The sequence below is a fragment of the Echiichthys vipera genome (genome assembly GCF_963691815.1).
Source record: "Echiichthys vipera genome assembly, chromosome: 13".
In the NCBI taxonomy this organism is placed as follows: domain Eukaryota; kingdom Metazoa; phylum Chordata; class Actinopteri; order Perciformes; family Trachinidae; genus Echiichthys; species Echiichthys vipera.
The window spans coordinates 1,555,151-1,574,212 of record NC_139838.1 but is presented as its reverse complement, the minus strand read 5'-3'; the positions used below and the strand labels follow the sequence as shown (position 1 = coordinate 1,574,212).

Genomic DNA, 19,062 nt, shown 5'->3' with positions numbered 1-19,062 from the left:
TTCAATCTTTATTTAAATTAAGAAACAATTGCTATAATTTAAGAGGACTGCTTTGATTTGAAACAAGAAAAGTAAGAACTAACATTAGACAAAGATGCGTGTGTTATTGGTGTAAAAAATGTGGAATGACCTTAATGATGAACTGAAAGTAATTTCAACACGACCGATATTTAAAAAGACCTTGAAATTTGAAATAATTAATGCATATGTATAAATGTTATAATTGGAAAAGAGCAAAATAAATAAATGAATAAGAAAAGGGAAATGTTATTAATTTTAATACATGGAAATGAGAAAAAAGTAAACCTTATTCAAGCAAATATGAATTTTGATTTTGCAGATTTTGATTTTTGCTTTGTGAGTATGTGTATGTATGTTTACATGTATAATATGTTTAAATGTATATAAAGTAAGTAAATTATTTCATTTATTTAGGTATAAATAAATATACTTTTAATCAAATATATGTTTAATCATAAGTAAATACGTTGTGTTTAAACAGTCAGAACTGTGATGTTAGTTAAGCAAGTTGCTTCAGCCCCTTTAATCCTTTTTTGGTTGAAATTGTCAAAATATTATGTCATTTTATTTAACATCTGATGTAGAACCAAAAAATAAAATTCATTCATTCATTTATGGTGAGCTCTGTGCCCACGGTTAGACCAGCTAATTTCTGTAACCATATTCCAGCTTCGTCACTAAGTGGTGGTAGTTGTGCATTCATGTGTTCCTTGTCTGCTAAACTAAATGGTTTATATATATCGGTGGTCCTGTCCCTAGTCTTAGTTCCTGGTCCGTCACTTCCGCATTCTGACCATAGTATCTCCTCTTCCTCCCCCTCTGAGCCTGAACTCATCATACTGATTTTACGTGTTTGTTTTTAAATCCCTGTCTCTTTCTCCCGTGTTTGTCGCTTTTCTGGCTTCTACAGTCATAGTCAGAGTGGTCTGAGTCAGTTAAGTCAGTCTCAGGTTTGGGTTTTCCTGCTTGGTGTCTGTGGATGTTAGTAGGTGTTTTTTCATTAAACAGCAGTTTTGTCCTTGTTACTGCTCCCTCTATTTCTCCCTCTAACTTCTTCTCTCAGTATTCCTGACTTCCCATGTTCCCTTTCATACTTCTTTTCTCATACTGTCTCTCCGAAAGCCCCTCCTTTCTGTTGTGCCCTCTCATGCAATCTCTCTTCCTCACATTGCGCTCCTCTCTGACGCTGTCTCTCCTCCTCCCACTGTCTCTCCTCTTCTGTCTGAAGTCTCACCCTCTCAGAATCACCTGTTATTATACTATAGTCTTTCTTCCCTCTTTTTGTATCCTCATATTCTGCGTTTCTTCTCATTCTTACCTTCATACTTCCTTCTGCCTCAATCGTAGGTAACTGTAAAGACAAATCTGGATAAATTCTACTTGCTGAAGGGGCTGATGGTGACGGGGGTTGGTGTGGATAGGGTGGGGGTACTCTTTCTGCCTCCTTCTCTTCTGCCCTATTTCTCAGCTGTCTCTACACTCTCAGCTGCCAGTCCGGCCATATGCAAATCTGCTCTTCGCTCCTCCCTCTTCTCCTATTCCTTCTCCTCCTTCTTTCTCTTATGCCACAACCTACTCAGACCATTATTTCTGTTTCCCACTACTTCTTCACGTGCTCTGTCCTCCTCTAACTCCTCCTCTAACTGAACCATATATTATACATACATATTTTACCATATTCTCTGGCTCGCTTCACCCGTCCTGCTACTCGCTGCCAGTATTCATCCCAACCTAATCCTGGGCCTGTAAATTACCTTTAATATAGCACATCATATTCCCAAAATGTGTAGTTGCATTTTCATGAGAAATCTCTTAAAATTTGTTTATTTTTACCGTTACTTCCTGTTTCTAGGCTTGTGCTTTTATTTTGAAAGAGTATAGCCGAAAAGGAGAGAGAAAAAACAACTTTACAGTTTTTAAATGTCTTGCAAACGGGTCTATCAAAAGTGCAAAAACTTAAGGAAATGTAAACTGACAAGTTTGTTTAGCACCTGGCTGATAAGGGCACAAGGTTTGTCATCATTTTGTTTTCATGTGGTGCTTAATGCTTTATCAAAACGGGATGTCCTTGTGTTGCTTTGCATCGTTTTATACAAGTCTATTTTAAGCTTTTAATTTAATCAGTAACGCTGTTTTGGAGCGATTCAGAGCATCTGTCTTTCTGAAGGAGACAATTATTTCATTACACTGCTTGCTAGTTTTTAATAAATACAGCATTATTTTTGTGTGCATTAACAATCTTTGGAAGTTAAAGCTGCAAACTGATATAATAACTGTTATAATATCATTTTTTTAGTTAGATATGTTTGTTTATTGCACTCTATTCTGAGTTTGTAATTAAGATAAAATAGGTTTAAAGTATATTTCATGATTGTAAATGACAATTCATTTTCTGTAAAAGGTTAAAAACACACTATTTTGATATTGTTGAACATGATATTATATAGATGGTATTATTTATTTATTTATTACATATTATTTTTGTTTCATTCCATAGCTCTTACTCTTATTGTTCACGTTGTGTTCACGGTGTGTTCAGAGTCTTCAAGGTGTCAAAAGATTTAATGGAGCAACGGTATCATCTATTTTGCCCAAAAATAAACACTTGTGAACCATCAGTTAAAGAGTCCGACCATCAATCAGCCGGGGACTCTACAGGGCCTGCCATAGTTATTTCAGCTGTTAAAGTACTATTCACAGGTATTTATTTATTCTTTATTCACACACACTCGTTATCCGGTCAGTGGATCTAGTCCCCAGTGATCCTCCCCTCACTCAAGCTTCTACTCTACCGTGTTAGAGCGGAGTGAGACGATATAAATCACTACTTTTAATGACCAAAAGCCGAGTGTCACAGCCCCGTTATTTATGTACCCCCAGATAAGAGAAGACCAGTGGTGAGTTTAATCGTCAGGCTTTTCTGTGATGTCTGCAACAAGCTTCTACTGACAGTGTTTCACCATCAGCGGCTACAGACAGGGTGTATCCACCACCACAGAAACCTACTCACACTTTTATCTGTTTGTGTTCTCTATTATCCTCGAAACTTCCCACAAAACAATCCCACAAATAAACACAGTTTTTAAGTATTTCTTACACTTTGGTTCCCAGAACCTTAGGTCCCAGACCTACAATTTTTTCTTTGGTTCCCAGAACCTTTAGGTCCCAGACCTATGGTGGCTTTCTAGGCTCACCTAGGGGCTATCCCCCTGTGGCGCTTTTAGTCCTTAATGCCTAATGTATATTCGAGGGTCTCTACAGCCTCCGGCCTTTCTGCGTTCCCTGAACGTCTTACTGAGCACCGTTTATGCGCCTAGGACCTGTCAGGATTTATGATCCCAACACTCCTTTACCTTTTACTTATACTGATTCCAAATCAGTTTAACAGGCCTTTTTTCAATCGTCAGTCCCCCGGCTAAATTTGGATCAAATTAACCTCTAGGAAACATACTGACATTCTCCACCAATTTAGATTATAGGCCGAATCACAGTCTTCACTTCTTAAGAAGAATAGGTGACTGCTTACCTTTTGTCAGTGATGGGCCCTTGTGGAGAAGTTCAGTCGGCCCCAGGAGGTTCCCAGTGACTCCGCGTGGTCACCGGTCCAACCTCTACAGCTCCTTTTGCCCGAGCCTCCTTGTCAGAATCACGTCCGGGGTCACCAAGTTTCTCTGTAGGAATTTTACACAATACTTTTCAGAATTTCACACCAATCAAAAGGACCTAGCAGAGTATATATTGCGTAATTCAAATTCTACAGGAGGCTTTCTGGAGTCAGCAGAGTCGTTGGTAGTTTAGTGCGCCAGCAGGCATTTATTAGCAGAAGAACATCGGATGATACAGACGTCTGGAGAAATGTTCTATTCTCTATCTAGAGTAACTGTGAGCACACAGTACCCGTGATCAGAGTCAAGAAGTTCTGATATCTATTCTAAAAACTCCAGCATATAAACTTGTTACAAAGGCGTGGTTATGTGTGCGCTTGTGCGTGCATATGTGTATTTTGGAAGTAGCAGTTGCTCCAGCCTCCATCTTCCTCCCTGTGCGTAGGAGTAGCCTCTGTAGAGCAGGAGTCTTCTTCTTTATCTGTGAAGAAAGCACAACACGTACAGCAACTTCCCTAATCTCAACTAACTTTGCCAGGTGCATATTTGCAACATGGCTAGTTCATTGTCTTTGTGACCTTGACCGACTTACTGTTCCTGTGCTTTTGGAGAAAGCAGAAAAAGATTGAGTCAAAAGTTTGTGTGCTTTTGGAAACAGAAAAGTTTGAGCTTGGACTAATAATCACTATCACACTTTAAATGATCATACCTAATAATCACACTTATCACATTCTTATTAATCATTACTAATAAACTCGCTAACATATGATTATTAATTCTTCAATCATTGATTATCACACTCTTATTAATCATTACTAGTACACATGCTGACACATGATTATTAATTGAATTATTACTAATACACACACTAACACATTGATTTTTAATTCTTCAACACGCAGGAAGTCAGATAGCTCCTTGAGGCCAGCATCATTGAAGTACTTAGAGAAATGCTCCACATTCTGTTTGTTGGCAGGAAACAGCTCCTGAAGTCAACATGAGTGGAAAACATATGAACAAGACAAAATCCATTGTCTTAAAATGTTTTAATACGTAATAGCTTATGCTTTATAGAAATATATGCACTCTGTCTTCTTCAGACTTCACAACAGGAACAATAATAATGTGACAGGCAGACACCTCTTCCATCGGGGCTGTAGTACTTAAGACCTTTCTTGTACTCAAGACCACTTTTTTGAAGTCCTGCACTTTTCTTGGTCTTATTGGATTTGTCTTGGACTCAGAGAACTGGTCAAGTTCATCCTGGCTGAGTCAGGATCAGTTCTACAGAACAATTGATTTAGTTTGTTACAAGATAGATCAATCCATCCTAACTCCTTAATCACTACATTGGCATTGGAAATACATTATTTCTTATTATGGTCTTGAACAGGACTCGATTTGTTCTGGACTGGGCTTGACTGCCTTTGGGCTGGGTCTTGACTTTCACTTGACTGGACCTGGTCTTGGATTTGACTTACACCGTGTCCTAACAGCACGCGATTGTAGCAGTATGAAGGAGTGCTTGATGGGTTTCAGCTGTGAGGGAGCACCTTATAAAGGCAGGCATAGGGCACCTGGTTGTCCTCTTGCCTGACGGAGCCTGGGTCACGTTACTTCCTGGCACCCTTCACTTCCGCCTTCGCTTGGTTGCAGGTAGGCTGCCGGTAGTGACTATAGTCTGGTCTCCCGTTTTCTCTCCAGTTGTTTTCATGGTGGTCATTTTATTTCAGCGGCTCGCTTGGGTGTTGCTGCTGGCCGCACGTTGCTCGCTGCTGGGTGTGTGCTGCTTACTGTCCACTGCTAGTTGCTGTGTAGCTGATCGCGTTGCTCCACACCGTGCCAACCGTGATTGCCTGACTGGAATGTAGCACAGTGACTGTAGCTTCCTCCTCCAGCCACTCGTAAGTTGCTAATATCTGTTATCTTATTGTAGGGTGAAGACACCTGTGTAGCTGCATAGCAACTGCTAACCTGCAAGAAATCGCTGCTGCTTTGCCTTGCTTGCTGCTTTGCTTTGCTCGCTGCTTTGCCTTGCTCGCTGCTTTGCTTTGCCTCACCGCTAGCTGCCGTGCTTTTGCTGGCTTTTCTGATTCCCCCATTAAGGTGCTGAGCTTAGGGTGGTCGATTGGTGTCCTGGTGGCGGTGTCCCTCTTGTGTTTTGCATTTTTTTTAGGTTGATTTTGCTTCACTTGTATTTACTTCACGTGTGGTGTTCCTGGGATCCCCTTTGTTTGGACCCATCTCCCCCCACTAAGTCTCAGCCGTGATTGGTCCCCATTTTTGCCCCCAGGGAGTGACTTCTTAATACGTTTTTAAGACTATTTATACTAAAATCAATGAATGTTTTGTACCCAGCTATGCTGTCTCTGCCTCATTGTAAAACGGACCTGAGTGCCTTGTTTCATTTACAAATTGTCCTTTAAAAGATAAAAACGTCCCCGGGCGAAACCCCCAGGGTGGCGTTGTTTGGCATAGAATGTCGTCTTAACTGAGTGCCTTCCAGAGCACGCGCCTCGCGCCACCACACAAGCATCAGACTACCTTGTCGCATCGACACTGTCTGTCCACACTTATTCATAGAATTTGTGGAACAAGCTGTTAAATATGAACAGGTATATGTCCTGTGAACCAGCGGACTCCTAATGTCTTTAACAAGGAGGCAGCGACAATGCAGTCAAGTTAGCCTTCATTCGTTTCTCTGAAGTCAAGCCAGCCGCCCGTATATTTGTAAGTGCGCCCGTATTGTGATATTTATGGTAAATACATTGCAAGTGCTCAGAGTGACTTCCGGTTTTCAGTTTTCAGAATAAAGTGTGACACAACCAGGCTTATATGCAGGATAAGAACAGAAATAAGATTAATTGCATAACTGTCACATAACTTTTCACTGTGGAATATCAGAATAAAGTGCCTTGGAAATTTCCTGTACAGTAAAATCATACATTATCCTAAAAAGATACTTAAAATTAAACCGTCTGTTTACAATGACTAAATTCACTTCAGTCACATTCTAAATGACCTCAGGTATCTTTTTACAAACTTACAGAACTTCTCACTGTGGATTCACTAAAGCACACAGACAAACACTAGAAGCTCCTTCTTTTATTGAAAAACTCCACAGATGCGGTAGTCTGACGCTTGCGTGCTGTTAGGACAGGGTGTAAGTCAAATCCAAGACCAGGTCTAGTCAAGTGAAAGTCAAGACCAAGCCCAAAGGCAGTCAAGCCCGGTCCAGAGCGAATCGAGTCCTGTTTAAGACCATAATAAGCAATAGTGTATTCAAAAACTTTTTTTCTATGATTGAAAATGTTTTTTTTTGTTTGAAGCAACTTCTTTTTTGATTGAAGTATAAAGACACAAATGTCCTACCCATACTATGGCCCAAACACAAAACAACATTACTTCAATCAAAAAAGTTACTTCAAACTAAAAACTTTCACTTCTATCAAAGAAAACATTTTCAATCAAACAAAAACAGTGTTCAAATGCACTTTTTTGAGGCTCAACCTTATTTTTGCATTCAAACACTTGCTGTTTGCAAGTGCAAGGTTTTTTTTGATTGAAAAAATATATATTTTGATTGAAGCAACCTTTTTTTGATTGAATGATAGAGAAACAAATCTACCTTCATACAACACCATCATCAAATTTTCTGACGGCACACGCCGTTGGTTTGATTGTTCACAGATAACAATGAAAAGGTTTAGTAAGTAGAGGACCTGACCCGCTGCTGTAAGAACAAACAACCTACGAATGAATGTCAGCAAGACTAAGGAGATGATAGTGGACAGGTAGGAACTACACCTCCCTTTATATCACATTGATTATATGATTTAGTACACAGTGCTCCTGATTTGGTTGCCTGATTTGGCATTAGATATGATTGTTACAATGAAGATACGGCTTTTGGAATAATTAAGCAGTTCTGTTCACATCACACTCACATTATTATAAACAAAAAAACACAACAGTAGTCTGTGGGGTGTACTGCTAAGCTCGATTAGTGAGTTAACAAGGTATGTGCTGTGCAATCCACAGGGTTTGTAGCTGCGCTCAACTCATTGCTCAATGTGTCTGTGATGTTTCAGAGCTTTTTGTCCACTCAAATTGTCAAGGAAGGATTTTATAGTGTTTCAGTTAAAAGGAAAACCTCAAGCTCCGTGAGACAGTGGTAGAGTGGAGGCAGAGCGTCAGTCTTGCAATTCTGTGTGATGGTTCGTCTCCCATGCAATATGCATTATTGTGTAGTTTTAAAATAAATCCTGTTCTTATGTCACATGAAAAAGTTATTCACTTAAGGCAGCTTAAGTTGTGGTGAGCTGTGGCCTCAAGGTCTTAGGTGCCTCAAAGGGCGGTAACCCTCAAACACTGTGGTGGACGTCGGCAGGGAAGCTGTCCGACTGAAGAATTAGTCCTTTCGGGATATGTTATCACAGAAGACTCCGGTGGCAGTTGCAAGGTACTGACGGGCCAGAAGGGCTGCAGCCTCTGCTGTGTCAGAGGCAAAGTAGCGGGTGTGGGAGAAATTTGGAGAAGTTATGGAGAAGGACTTTCGGGCGGCACCAAGGTGCCTCTGGAAAACCATTCGACACCTTAGGAGGGGGAAATGGGGAACCGTCCAAGCTGTTTACAGTAAGGACAGGATGCTGGTGACCTCAGCTGATGAGGTAATCAGGCAGTGAAAGGAGCACTTTGAGGATCTCCTTAATCCAACTAACACGCCCTCTTTTGTAGAGGCAGAGCTGGAGGCTGATGGGGGATCATTGTCAATATCTTTGGCGGAAGTCACTGAGGTAGTCAAACAACTCCACAGTGGCAAAGCCCCAGGAATTGATGAGATTTGTCCAGAAATGCTGAAAGCTTTGGGTTTGGAGGGGCTGTCTTGGTTGACACGTCTCTTTAACATTGCGTGGAAGTCTGGGACAGTGCCAAGGGAGTGGCAGACCGGGGTGGTGGTTCCCCTGTTTAAAAAGGGGGACCAAAGGGTGTGTGCCAATTACAGAGGTATCACACGACTCAGCCTCCCTTGTAAAGTCTACTCCAAGGTGCTAGAAAGGAGGGTTCGTCCTGTAGTCCAACCTCAGATTGAAGAGGAACAATTCCGTCCTGGACGTGGAACAACGGACCGGCTCTTCAGTCTCGCAAGGATCCTGGAGGGGGCCTGTGAGTATGCCCATCCAGTCTACATGTGTTTTGTGGATCTGGAGAAGGCATATGACCGGGTCCCCGGGGTGATACCATGGGAGGTGCTGAGGGAGTATGGGGTAAGGGGGTCACTTCTGTTGGCCATCCAATCTTTGTACAATAAAAGAGAGAGCTGTGTCCGGATCCTCAGCAGTAAGTCGGATTCGTTCCCGGTGGGGGTTGGCCTCTGCGAGGGGTGCGCTTTGTCACCAATCCTGATTTTCATGGACAGAATATCGAGGCGTAGTCGTGGTGGGGAGGGGTTGCAGTTCGGTGGGCTGAGGATCTCGTATCTGCTTTTTGCGGATGCTGTGGTCCTGATGGCATCATCAGTCAGTGACCTTCAGCACTCACTGGATCTGTTCGCAGCTGAGTGTGAAATGGCTGGGATGAAGATAAGCACCTCTATATCTGAGGCCATGGCTCTCAGCAGCAAAACCGGTGGATTGCTTACTTCAGGTAGGGAATGAGTCCTTACCCCAAGTAGAGAGTTCAAGTACCTCGGAATCTTTTCCACGAGTGAGGGGATGATGGGACGTGAGTTTGGCCAGAGAATCGGAGCAGCGGGGGCGGTATTGCAGTTGCTCTACTGCACCGTTGTGACAAAAAGAGAGCTAAGCCGGAAGGCAAAGCTCTCGATCTACCAGTCAGTCTTCGTTCCTACCCTCACCTATGGTCATGAAAGCTGGGTCATGACCGAAAGAATGATGTCGAGGGTACAAACGGCCAAAATGGGTTTTCTCAGGAGGGTGGCTGGAGTCTCCCTTAGAGATAGGGTGAGAAGTTCAGCCATCCGTGAGGAACTCGGAGTAGAGCCGCTGCTCCTAAGCGTTGAAAGGAGCCAGTTGAGGTGGTTCGGGGACTAATAAGGATGCCCCCTGTGCGACTCCCTAGGGAGGTGTTCCAGGCACGTCCAGCTGGGAGGAGGCCTCGTGGAAGATCCAGGACTAGGTGGAGAGATTATATCTCCACACTGGCCTGGGATGCCTTGGGATCCCCCAGTTAGAGCTGGTTAATGTGGCCCAGGAAAGGGAAGTTTGGGGTCCCCTGCTAGAGCTGCTGCCCCGTGACCCGACCCCCGATAAGTGGTTGAAGATGAGTGAGAGTGAGTGAGTGCTCCTCTTGAGTGAAACATGCGGCCCTTGATCTATCTAAAGGGTGAGTACACACCCCTTTTACGGGAACACACATTGAAATTAAAGCAGATGCCCTAGCTTGACAAATTAATTCTTGAGTGAGCTTTGTGGTACTGTTTAACTCTGATTGCGAGTTTTGCATTTTTCGATCCAGGTTATCCAAAGAAGGCCTGGGTATGGTCAGTGCGCTTCCTAGTACACCCCTCCAGTCTAGAGTTAGCCCTATTGGGATATCAGCTAAACATACTATGGACTGACAAATCAAGGTTTAAAAATCTTAAATCTAACTACTGAGTAGACCGCAGAGGACTCAAAGAACATATTAAACTGATCACACATGAGTCATGGTCTACACAGAGAACACAGTCACAATGCTAACTCTTTTGATAGTAATACGCTGCATTTAATACTGATAAGGGAACCAGTAGGTGGTTATTCTCTGATGCTAACAGACAAAGTGTGTCACACAGCACAACTGATTTTTGTTTTTTCTTACCAGAAGTCTTTTGTTTATGTTTGCCTTCCTCAAAGATGAGGTTACTGAATTGGCATCTTTCTCTGTGATCCATGCTTTGAACATCATCACAGCAAAGGTGGCAGAGATCCCTGAAAAATTATGTCCAAAACAAACATATCAGTTTAAAAAAAAATAAAATAAATTTGGACATAAATATTTCCTTGTGTTCCTTCGTGCTCTTGGTGCTCTTACTTTTGCCAAATTCCACATCTTAACACATCTTCATCAATATCAAATCTGTTTGAAGTTTTTAATAAATTAAAGTTATTAATTTTTAGTAATTTTTCTTTATTTATTTTGTTTTTCATATATTTCATTTGATAGTCACACTTTTGATCCAATTAACCTAAAGTACCTACAAGGCTGTCAGTGATTTAACCTCTGAAGCTGTACAGGTGCTGCCCGGTCTCCTCTTCAGCTTCACTCTGAGCTGACGGCTTTCTTCTTCCCCTGGATTTCAGGCAGACTAGATGCTTAAAGGCACATTGCTGCCATCCACAGTCCATAGTTATATCCAATATATTATATCCACAGGAACAGACTGGTTTCCCCCAAAGAATGCAACAGTAGCGGCTTTGGTGAGCCCGGTGAGCCCCTGGATATTTCGCAGGGAGAACTTAGATGACGCTTACCGCAATCTCAAAGCTGATTGGCTGTCGCGGCACAGCTTCACGCTCTGTTGCTTGAAAAGTTAAAATTTTTCATCTTAAAGCTACACACGCGATGAGGTGATGGACCCATCAGCGCTGCATCGCATCGCTCTTAGCACTCAGAATGCGTCACCGTGTCATTGCGTCATTTACATTGATTTTGAATGGCAGCTTGATGCTTTCATCGCCACCATCGCTTTTGGTGTGAATGCACGGTTAGGCTTCACATTTATAGCCAAATTCATCTATAAAACTCTTCCAACCTCCACTGGTCCCAGTTAGATCTGCTATTAGGCAACATTTTCTAGTCATAGACTGTTCTTGTAGTATTCACTTTAGAATACAGTAGAGTTGTATCCTCTCACCTTCTTTGACCACACTGTCAGTGTAGAGGCTGTTGATGATGGCAGCTGGTAGTGTGCTGTTGGCCAGCAGGATGCCTGTTAGCATGGCTAGCTTGGTCTGTTCGGACTCACTGAAGACCTTCAGGAAGAGCAGCAGCTTAACAACAACAGACAGCACACTGTGAGGACAGTCACAGTCTGATGTTAAGACTGGAGCAAACCAACACCAATTCTGGTCATGTGAAAATCAACTGTATTTAAAGTTGTACTCCATAGGATTTGAGATACTTTGTTTCTAGAGGCCTCTGTTGCAGGCAGATGTAACTGCAGGTGAGCCTGTTCTTTCAGAGCCTCCATCTTGCCATGTTCATGTTCACTATGTGTGTTGACTATTTATTTGTATTTATTTATTTTTGCTCTTTTTTAAACTTTATTGAAACACATGCACCTCTCTACTTCCAGTCTGTCCCCTATGTGTTGCCCTCTTAAATTCCATACACACACATGTTCCTATTACACTTCTGCCCTTACTACAAGCCAGACTCAGAAATCGAGGTGCCCGATTTCCAATTACAAGTGAACACATCACAACTGTTAGTGATGATCAGGACCAACAGAACATTGAAGCCATTACATTTAGAGAGGGAATGTCTCCATTTAGAGAGGGAATGTCTCCACAGAAACACAGATGTGAATACTCAGCAAAGAGGCAACAAGTGCTTTCATTAGCGGGTCATATGATCAATCACCATTGTTTTAACTCACTCTGTGATAGATAGGAACTTTAAAGAAAATTAAATAGATGAAAATCTTAAAGAGATAGATGATGGATGAAAATCTTACAACTCTAAACAAAGGCATTAATTTATACTTTATGTCTCTTCAAAGACCATCCCCAAAGCAATTTCAGTCAAAAGCAACTGGGCTTGGTTATTTGTCTAGGGAGTCGTTTCACCTCTCATCCAAGCCCCCACCACAGCATCTTTCTGGCTGATCCAATATGGAAGTGCCAAGGAAGGAATAAGGAATTCCCACCAACGACTGCCACTCTAACGACGGTAGTTGGCACTTGGAGCACAAAGGGTTCCAGTTACATCATCGGCCTTGTGAGAGGTTAAATACCTGGATCTCCACACCAGTTAGTTGGACCAGTCCCAGCCTGGTCAGATGCATACATGAACTGATGAAGCCTCTTGGATGAGAGTTGAAACGTCTTCCTAGAAAAATAACTAAGTCCAGTTGCTTTTGACTGAAATTGCTTTGGGGATATTTAAGTCCTGGTACAAAAAAACATTCTAGTCTGTATGTTTAGGTCATATCTCCATGACAAAACTTAGGAGGGTGAATATTTTTTGTAACAGGCTAGTTTTTATTTTATTGGACGTTAAAGCTTATGAATAATTAGGGTTGTGGCCTCTTGAGTGACAGTTAGCCTCTGGCCCTCACTTCTCCTCGGAGGCTAGTTGTCAGGATTAGCATTTGCACTACAAGTGTCAGTGTATAATGCTGCTGTTACACTGCAATTTCCCAGCTTGGGATCAATAAAGAATTTCTATGTTATTCCATTCTATACTATGTTAACACTTTGTTATGCTAATTACATAGCTGCACTTGCACAATGACTCACAGTACAGCCTGCTATCTATGAGACATACACTAGATGCCAATTTGCAGCAGCAGGAGGATTTGTGCTGTGAGGACTTCACTCCTGGAGCCAGTGTTTTTATGGGTTTTTTTCCCCAGAACTTTATTTCATATCAGAGCCGGTGTAGTCTCCGCTAGAGACACGGGACTCCCACTCCCGTTTCTCTAGTAACGTGTTCTGTTAGCCTAGCTCCCAGACGGGGGCGCTAATGTGAGCTAATGTGGCTAATTCTGTAAATTTCAGCCAAAGAATATATCTCCCTCCCCCCAACTTCACATCAATGCCCTTTTTTGGTAAAAGAAAATGAGGAGGAGTCAAAGTCTGACAAGATGGCCGCTCCCAGAGGCGAATGTAATTGGATGAAGTTGAGAGAACGGGCCCTCGGCGGAGAGGCTACGTCCATTTTTAAAAATTGAATTAAATTAAATTACATATGAGGGGCGTTAGGAATCGCCTGTAAAGACTGCGGCTATTTTGCCCTCACTTGGCCTCTCTTCACATTGGCTCCTTGCGATCCCTGACTCGTGGACACGGGAAGAGGAGAGGGTTTACACCCTAGATCTAAGCACCTTAAAATGAAATTCCGGCGTAAAATCATCCAATGGTCTTTTTCGACACTTACTTACATCAAATAAGCCATCAAGACAGTTTTTCTTTGCGTATGTACTATAAACGGAGATATCCGGTAGAGTCGCTTACAGTCGGACGTGGCTAACACTAGCTCGGGGCAGTACGGTGAAGGCATTAAAATGTCGTTTTTCAGCACTAATACTGCTCCAAATAACACCAAACCTCTGCAGTAGCATGAGAAGAGTCCCTACACAGAAAACAAAGCACCAATGGACTCCTTCCTTTTGGATTGACTTTGATAATCAATTTGAATGGACTTTACTATGAGAGGAGCTGGTAAAGGGGCCAGTAGGTAAAAATACTCTTTTAATTAACTCTGGGTTCACTAATTATGTTGTTGGTGCTTCGTTTTATGTGTAGGGCCCAGTGGCGGCTGCTGGTCTTTCATGAGGGGAAGCTCATTTTTCCAGCCTACATCATAAATGTGATTGTTTATTTATATGTAAATTCTACCCTTCGTTCCTTTTCAAGAAAATGATCCGTGACCTTGTTGTATCAACATTGTATGCGGGAATACAATGTAATGTACATCATACTGTATGTACGCTCAAATTAGCATTGTGGATATTTTATAGTGGACTATATAGTGAATGAAATTAACCACAGAGAATTCGAACACCACTACAAAATGGCGTACACACTATATAGTGCACTACTTCTGTGATAGGGAACGATTTGGAACACAGCTGTATTGTGTGTTGACATATTTTTATACCCAGATGCACCACAGAGCGCCACAGGAAAGCTTGCTCGATAACTTCTTTTTCTCTTGGATCCTTCTGTTGGAATATGGACCAGACACCTGAAATAGTGCTTTTTATCCGTAATTATACTTTACTGACGTGTTGTTTACTTTGCCTCGACGCTCTGTTAGTACCTCATACGCTTAGTTGATCTGACTGGCTGTTATGGCCTGTCTATTACCAACATAGGTGGTGATATTCAGATGATTTATCCAATCAGCAACCAGTATTTCTGCGGAGTCAGGTTAGACGTGTCCTCCGAAAACAGGAGAAAAAACACTTTTTGAGCGGAGGGGGACTTTAAGGCAGCTTCTATAATATGACTGATCCCATTATATTAACTGATCAGCTATCATGTGCTATCACAATTACATATTAACCAAAATGACTGGATAAACAACTAATGTGTGTATTATTAACTCTGTGAACCCTTAGTTCAGTCTGAGAGTAAACCTTTCAAATGTAATTGGTTTAACAGTGAGTCACCCTTAATTCTGCCTGGCAGTCACAGAGAACAAATCAGTTAGACAGATAAATGACAGGAGTAAACAGGAAATTGACTCACTTCAGACAGATTAAGAAAGGTCATATGGTAAAAAAAAGTAAAGGCAAACAGCTCTGACAGGCTGTAGCACCAGCGTCCCTCTATATATTTTCCATTTCAACACCCTTTTCTGTCATGTTTTCAGCCATCTCACTTGGTTCTGATGTATAAGATGCACTTCAGTTTTAGTTACATAAGATCAGAGTGTATGTAGACTACTTGGACTGGCCTTGTACCTTGGTGACGTGAAGCAGAAGGCACCATCACTGATTTTTCAAAAATTCTTTAGTGTTAAATGAATATGGCTATCAGTGACAGATAAAGAATGACAATACGATGGCCCAGCACGCACAACACGCCAGATACATTATATTTATCCACTGCAGTAATGTTTCTGCAAAGAACCGCTCTAACTGCTTTTTGAGAAATGTAGAAAAAAACAACCAACAGTAGCAGTGAATTCTCTGGTGCTTAGTCAGAAGATCTCTTTGATTAGTGGGAATTACTTTGTTAATCTGAGGAAGCTAGAAGTGATGTCTTTGTCCTTGTCTGTCTGAACAACGTGGCCGTTAAGTGAACTGGATACGACAACACTGACCACAAATGTTGTATGGAATAATATTGGTGTCTCCATATCTTTTCCAAAGTAACAGCAGGGGTTTAAACTTATAGTGATTTCTATTAGCCCATAATGATATAATTTGACCATAACTGCTGATATTAATATCCTCATGTTGTCATTAGGTTGGATGTCTTTTGCTCTGTAATGTGAATAAGGACACATTCACATTTCAATTTTATGCAACCCTTAACCACTCCAACCCTCTCCCTCAACTGAAAGACTGGACAGTAATCCTACACTGTTAAACTTTTCACTGTAAATTTACATCAAAGGTTTACAGTGTACTGTTCTAATACAAATTCGTCTTAATGAGCCTGTTCTTTCAGAGCCTCTGTCTTATCATGTTCATGGACACTGTGTGTTGACTTTTTTTCTCTTTTGTAAACTTTATTCACACACATTCACCTCTCTACTACCAATCTGTCACCTATATGTTCCTCTCTTAAATACACACACACACACACACACACACACGCTTCTATACCACTTTTGCCCTTACTACAAGCCTGATTCAGAAGTTTGAAGTTTCTATTTACAAGTGAACACAGCATAACAGTTAGTGACAGACCAACCGCAGTAAATGGTAAATGGACTTGTACTTGTACTTATATAGCGCCTTTCTAGTCTTCTGACTACTCAACGGGCTTTCAAACTACTTGGCACATTCACCCATTCACACAGACATTCACACTGATGGCAGTGGACATCTACAAACCATCTAATCTAATCATTCACACCACATTTACACACCCATGCGCAGCACAGGGAGCAATTCGGGGTTCAGTGTCTTGCCCAAGGACACTTCGACATGTGGACCGGGGGAGCTAGGGATCGAACTGCCAATCTCTCGAATGGAGGACGACCCACTCTACCACTAAGCCACAGCCACAGAGGGAATGTCTCCACAGATCAATCACCATTGATTGATCAGCCTTTTAGAGGAATAGATAGAACGAGCTATGGGTCCACATGCAAAAATATGCCATTATACCATCATGAGGCAGTTTTTTGCGTTATCCATTAAGAAGGTTAGACAGAGAAGACACTGAACAGCGTCCGACCTGACAAAACTATGATTATGAATTACAAATATCCCAAATTCCCACAACACTATTTATTGTTACAATTTTGTTATCTGTATATTTTTATTGTGTTCATACCAATGTCTTGTCTAAATTGCATGTGAATAGCTGCTTAGATATATCATAAATAAAGCAATGTTGAGATGTTTAATATTTAGTATATATTAATTCAATATATATATATATATATATATATATATATATATATATATATATATATATATATATATATACACATGACAATAAAGAACTCCAATTTGAAGTACATGCAGTCATCTAGAGATTGTCTCATTAATCTGAGCCTGTCTAGACAGTAACAGTGACACTCACCAAGCATGCTTCCTGCAATGAGGATGTCAAACAGAGTGTCAGCATAGCGTCTGTAGTCCACTCGCGACCCTGTAACATCAAGAAACTTGGCTACAGCATCCAGGTTGCCACCTGCTTCATTAAGGCCCGCAACAATCATGTCTCGAAAAAATGGTGGCTCAAACTTCTCCTTTTCATTTAGGACAGAGGATTACATGATCAGTGGGGAAAAAAAGATTTGCTTGACTTGCTTGTTTTTACGAAAGGTGCCACAGAAAGTTGTGCCACAAATGAAAAATAGAGCTAGAGAAAGCTTTCAAACACACTACTTTCCACACAGCTAGCCAATCACAGCGTGAAGTGGAACTGTTTTAAACACAGGGAACCCATTTTGAGTCCAAACAAAACTATGTGGTAATGGTTAGGAAAATGTTGTGGTTGGGGTTAAATTAAATAAGCTTGTAATGTAAGTACACTGACGCACAGCACACAAGGAACACAAACGCGGTCTCATGGGTAAAAGTCTGTCGGTTTAGAATTGAAATCAGGGTGCATTTCATACAGATGCTCAAAGGTGCCTTGTGCTTCAGTATCAAACGACGAGGGTGTGTGACAAAGTGTTAGTATCTGACACCCTGGAGATGAGAGTAGGCTGTATTTTCATGAAACCGGGTGGAAGGGTTGGCCAAGGAAGAACCCATTACATTTAGGAGTGGATAGGAATCCCTTTGCGGATACACAAACTATTTTTTTTTACTTATGTTAACATTGCACGATAGGATATTTATGCAGCCTTAATGTGATGTCAGAGTAATCGTAAAAAATTAGTTTCAACTGTGAAAATTCCCACTGCATTAACAATGTGAGATAAGGCATGGTCTTGGTCGAGGTCTACACTCACCGATTGTTTAATATCATATTTTATTTATATATGATATGAAATGCAAATGGAAATTTGCAAAGAAACAGACTGAAGGAGGACATCACTGCTGCTTTTCGGCTGATATAAAGCTCATACGAAGACAACAAACAAATAACTACAAGCTCAATTTGGAACTCACCCCTCTTCCTGGTCTTAAACCTCTGGCCTGTAAGCACTGGCTTCTGCTGCTTACCGGTATTCATACAAGTCCTGAAGCAGCAACACAAACAGACACTATATCACTCAACATGAGGTTAGGTACACTGCCATTTGTATGAGAGTAGGGTTTATAGTTAGAACTACATATTTACTATGCATGCATGGTATAATTCCCAAGGCCCATGAGCAACAGCAAGTAGTCTGTGTGTCTGTGGCAGCGCTAAGCACCGGATGCAGCGAGGATTATATAATGCAGTTGCTTGTTGTTGATGATTTCCAAGGTCCCTTCTTTTTTCATAGAAACATCAACTTCTAAATTAACTTGTCTAATTTATGATAGACATTTGATAATTCCTGAAAAATAATTCATGAAGTGGTGACACTACGTTAACTTTACTTTATATTTAATCGTAATATTCAAACATGGCATTAAAAATGTACTTATCCATAAAACCTGCACAGATTTAAACAGCAAAAAACAAGCATACTTACACACCAAACAAACTGGTGGAGTGAAAATGAAATAAAAATCTGCATGCATGGTAACCAGGAAACAGACAAAATGACAAATGACAGTAGTGATTATAATGGGTGAATTTAACAGTGGCCAACTACAGATGTAGGTATGGTTCTTGGAAGATACAAATAAATGTTTGTGCAGGTCCACAAACAGTGACTGTGGCTAGCTTTTGTAACCATAACTTATCTATTACTGTGCTGAACTTGCTGTACTCCACTGCACCAATGAACTTGCCTAAAGAAGCTATTTCCAAAAAAATCTACTCCTGCTTGAGAATTAGTTTTAAAAAATGAACAGGTTGAAAACCACATGCTTACCAGCAGTGAGTTCTTTGTGCTGTCTGTGGGTTGGACTGCACTGGCTGTCTGTGTTCTGTAAAGTTGGCTCATCCCTGCCTGTTACTGAGAAACGTCATACGTCATCTGT

At 41.3% G+C, this 19,062-nt stretch overlaps 1 protein-coding gene across 1 annotated transcript in view; it reads right to left on the bottom strand.

Moving 5' to 3' along the window:
• Positions 1 to 18,163, bottom strand: part of LOC310955907 (eIF5-mimic protein 1-like) — a gene marked incomplete at its 3' end in the record, with an annotated part of 37,112 nt that extends 18,949 nt beyond the window's left edge. The window contains exons 1-5 of the mRNA XM_083925988.1: positions 18,097 to 18,163; positions 17,057 to 17,233; positions 11,482 to 11,670; positions 10,446 to 10,555; positions 4,517 to 4,612 (exon numbers count right to left, since the gene is read on the bottom strand). Of these exons, the coding sequence (XP_083782114.1) occupies positions 4,517 to 4,612; positions 10,446 to 10,555; positions 11,482 to 11,670; positions 17,057 to 17,233; positions 18,097 to 18,160 (636 nt within the window). The 5' untranslated portion in view covers positions 18,161 to 18,163. The remainder of the gene's footprint in view (positions 1 to 4,516; positions 4,613 to 10,445; positions 10,556 to 11,481; positions 11,671 to 17,056; positions 17,234 to 18,096) is intronic.
• Positions 18,164 to 19,062: the final 899 nt, after the last annotated feature.